Here is a 4,374-nt window from a genome sequence, read left to right on the forward strand (position 1 = left end):
TAGTAGATGGTGTCCACGTCATGGTGCACCTGCACATCTATTGGGGCCATGATGATAGATAGACCGTTGCTATTTGATTGACGTGTGCGATGTCTGATGTGTGTGACATCCGTTTCACTCCTCCAGTTTGTGTCTGCGTTTTGCATTCTCAATAGAGAATGAACATGTGTCTCTCATATTCATAATGCAGTTAGTTATTACAGGAGATCATAGCTTTTTTTTTTTTTGTGTACTATTTATTTAGCTTTATGGGGTAAACATTCCATTGTAAAATGAACACTGGTAAAGCGGTTTCATGTATAAATCATGAATAAAAAAAACGTAAGAATATAAAAACATGTTTAAAATAAAAATTGCATGTAGTAGACATTTGCATGTCACCACTTTTTACACACATTAATCAAGTCATGCTTAATAGCAAATCAATAATAAAAACTTGAATACAAGCGAGTCTTTTGTAAACAATAATGCTGTCCTACACGTGAATTTCCAACTGAATAGATGGTGTTTTACATCAAACCATTAACTTTGCACAAACCCCAGCATATAAATCTTTCCTTTGAGTCAATAAATACTCTTCTTGTATGGTTGCAATAGTCAAATGTCTTATTACAAGTGAATGTCAAACACACGTTGCAAAATTAGCATCAATTGAATACAAAAGCTATACATTGATCTAAACGGAAACAGCAGAAGCCTGTTAACCAAATAAGCAGCATCACGTTACATTAAGTAAACAACTGAGCAGTTGAACATCTTTGTCACCTTTTCACCCTTATCTCCCCACCTTACAATGTTTACATTAGTTGGACCAAGTCCTCTTTCATAACCATTCATTGTCGCCCATCCTCTTCCCATATCAACCACATCGCTTGGACAAGGGAAGCAGACGTGGAATCAAGAGTGTTTGGGAGTTCAGTTCTGTTTCAGCACACTGGCAGTTCCTCACCTCAACCTTTTCAGCCCATACATAGTAAAGTTTCCCTCTCCCTCTTGTCCAGCAGCACTTTAACAGGTGTACTAGCCCACGCCCTTTCCCTCTCTTTCTCCTTCAACCTGCCCTATTAGGAGATGATGCAGGAGTTGGTCTTGTTCATGGGCGGCCGGGAGGCCTTGGGGTCTCCTTTGGGGAAGGTCTCCCTGCGGCGCCTCAGAGCAGGGCTCAGCCGGCAGGGCAGGTTGGTCTGCTGCAGCAGCTCCCTGAACACCTCCGTCACGTTGTTGTTCTCCTTGGCCGACGTCTCCACGTAGCTGTTGTTCCAGTCCAGCTCCACTGTTGACAGTACGTCGTCAGCTGCCACCTGCCGGTCGCTTCCCGCTCGGTCTGCCTTGTTACCCACCACCACGATCGGGGTGTACTTGTCCTCCTTGACCTCCAGGATCTCGTCGCGGAGGCTCTTGACGGCCTCCAGCGACTCTGCGTCGTCGACCGCGTAGACCAGGGCGAAGGCGTCGCTGTTCTGGATGGAGAGCTTGCGCATGGCAGGGAAGGAGTAGCTGCCGCTGGTGTCCAGGATCTCCACGGTGACCTTAGAGCCACCGATGTCGTACTCCTTGCTGTGCATCTCCTCCACGGTGCGCCGGTGCTTGGGCTCGAAGGTGTCCTGGAGGAAGCGGCGGATCAGGGCCGTTTTGCCCACGCCGGCCGCCCCCAGGAACACCAACCTCACCTGCGTCTTCTCCTTCACCTCTAGAGACATGATACTGCTTTTTGTCTGGATGACGATATGCTTCTAAAAGTGTCTTTAAACTGGCCGCTCAGTCACTGACAGTCTCTGTCAGTAGACAGGTAGAATAGTAGAACGTAAGACCAGTCAAACTCTTCTGTCTTCTGGTGAAGTTGCTGTCGGTAGAAACAGCTGCGCAATTGCACACTGAGTGTAGATTGTCAGAGATTTCTGTCCAAAGATTCTAGCATAAGGTCTCTGATAGTGCTCAAAGTTCTCTTGTAGTAGGTAGGTGCTTGTCTGCCTCTGTGGTTTTCCACGCTCCCTTTTATGTGTGTTTTTGGTCGCAGGGATTCCATGCCCTCTTCTGGCAGGAGCCAATCAGTTCACAGCTGTCTATTGAGGCATAAGATATGAGTGGCCAATCACTGGTCTGCATGCAAATGGGAGTACTAGACAGATTGGAGAGGGGAAAACTAAGTGATATCTGAAAGTGTATAACGAGCTACTGGTAGGAGCAGAAGTCTGATTATCATTCAACGCCGACTCACGTAACATTAGCTCACAGATGAAAGAGCAGCCTGATCATCTTGATATCCTATTTTGTGTTCATATGCACAATAAAAACTACCTATATTTTAGAAATATAGTAAATCCACCTTGAGTAGTGATTACAGTATGGACTTCAATGCAATAGAATGTGTTTGAGAGTGATTACAACAACAAAAGATTCCATCAAGGAGACTATTGCTTGCTGCTTGCTCTGTATTTCCTCATGGTTAAAGTCTCTCAGTCCACATCTAAATTGATTGATAATACATTTTGAATCAAATGATGACGTCCCACTTTATGACTCATGCTTGTCATTTTCTTCTACATGAACAACTCTTTGCCAGTGCAAGGACAGCCTGTCTGGTTTGCTATGGTCCTCCTGGTTAAATAAACCGTTCACCTCACATGACCGTCATGGTAATGTCTATAGGTCACGCTAATAATGTATGACATAGATGATTAGCGTGACATAAATATACCCTTTGGCAGTGTTGGTCTGATTATTTAAGAAGCCAAATAGTGAGCTGAATATTATATCAGATGAACTTAATCACAACACACTGAATATTATATCAGATGAAGTTAATCACAACACTCTGAATATTATATCAGATTAACTTAATCACAACACTGAATATTATATCAGATTAACTTAATCACAACACGCTGAATATTATATCAGATTAACTTAATCACAACACTCTGAATATTATATCAGATTAACTTAATCACAACACTGAATATTATATCAGATTAACTTAATCACAACACTGAATATTATATCAGATTAACTTAATCACAACACGCTGAATATTATATCAGATGAACTTAATCACAACACGCTGAATATTATATCAGATTAACTTAATCACAACACGCTGAATATTATATCAGATTAACTTAATCACAACACGCTGAATATTATATCAGATTAACTTAATCACAACACGCTGAATATTATATCAGATTAACTTAATCACAACACGCTGAATATTATATCAGATTAATTTAATCACAACACGCTGAATATTATATCAGATTAACTTAATCACAACACGCTGAATATTATATCAGATTAACTTAATTACAACACGCTGAATATTATATCAGATTAACTTAATCACAACACGCTGAATATTATATCAGATTAACTTAATCACAACACGCTGAATATTTTATCAGATTAATTTAATCACAACACGCTGAATATTATATCAGATTAACTTAATCACAACACGCTGAATATTATATCAGATTAACTTAATCACAACACGCTGAATATTATATCAGATTAACTTAATCACAACACGCTGAATATTATATCAGATGAACTTAATCACAACACGCTGAATATTATATCAGATTAACTTAATCACAACACGCTGAATATTATATCAGATTAACTTAATCACAACACGCTGAATATTATATCAGATTAACTTAATCACAACACGCTGAATATTATATCAGATTAACTTAATCACAACACGCTGAATATTATATCAGATTAACTTAATCACAACACGCTGAATATTATATCAGATTAACTTAATCACAACACGCTGAATATTATATCAGATTAACTTAATCACAACACGCTGAATATTATATCAGATTAACTTAATTACAACACGCTGAATATTATATCAGATTAACTTAATCACAACACGCTGAATATTATATCAGATTAACTTAATCACAACACGCTGAATATTATATCAGATTAACTTAATCACAACACGCTGAATATTTTATCAGATTAATTTAATCACAACACGCTGAATATTATATCAGATGAAGTTAATCACAACACTCTGAATATTATATCAGATGAATTTAATCACAACACGCTGAATATTATATCAGATTAACTTAATCACAACACGCTGAATATTATATCAGATGAACTTAATCACAACACGCTGAATATTATATCAGATGAATTTAATCACAACACGCTGAATATTATATCAGATGAAGTTAATCACAACACTCTGAATATTATATCAGATGAATTTAATCACAACACGCTGAATATTATATCAGATGAATTTAATCACAACACGCTGAATATTATATCAGATTAACTTAATCACAACACGCTGAATATTATATCAGATTAACTTAATCACAACACGCTGAATATTATATCAGA

General features: G+C 38.2%; 1 protein-coding gene across 1 annotated transcript; it reads right to left on the reverse strand.

Annotated features, from left to right (window-relative positions):
- Positions 1-1,064: 1,064 nt before the first annotated feature.
- Positions 1,065-1,700, reverse strand: LOC120027370 (GTP-binding protein Rhes-like). The gene has a single exon (XM_038972290.1). It carries the CDS (start codon positions 1,698-1,700, stop codon positions 1,065-1,067), a length of 636 nt encoding a protein of 211 aa, XP_038828218.1.
- Between the last annotated feature and the right edge of the window lie 2,674 nt (positions 1,701-4,374).

This window comes from Salvelinus namaycush, chromosome 2, assembly GCF_016432855.1.
Source record: "Salvelinus namaycush isolate Seneca chromosome 2, SaNama_1.0, whole genome shotgun sequence".
NCBI lineage: Eukaryota > Metazoa > Chordata > Actinopteri > Salmoniformes > Salmonidae > Salvelinus > Salvelinus namaycush.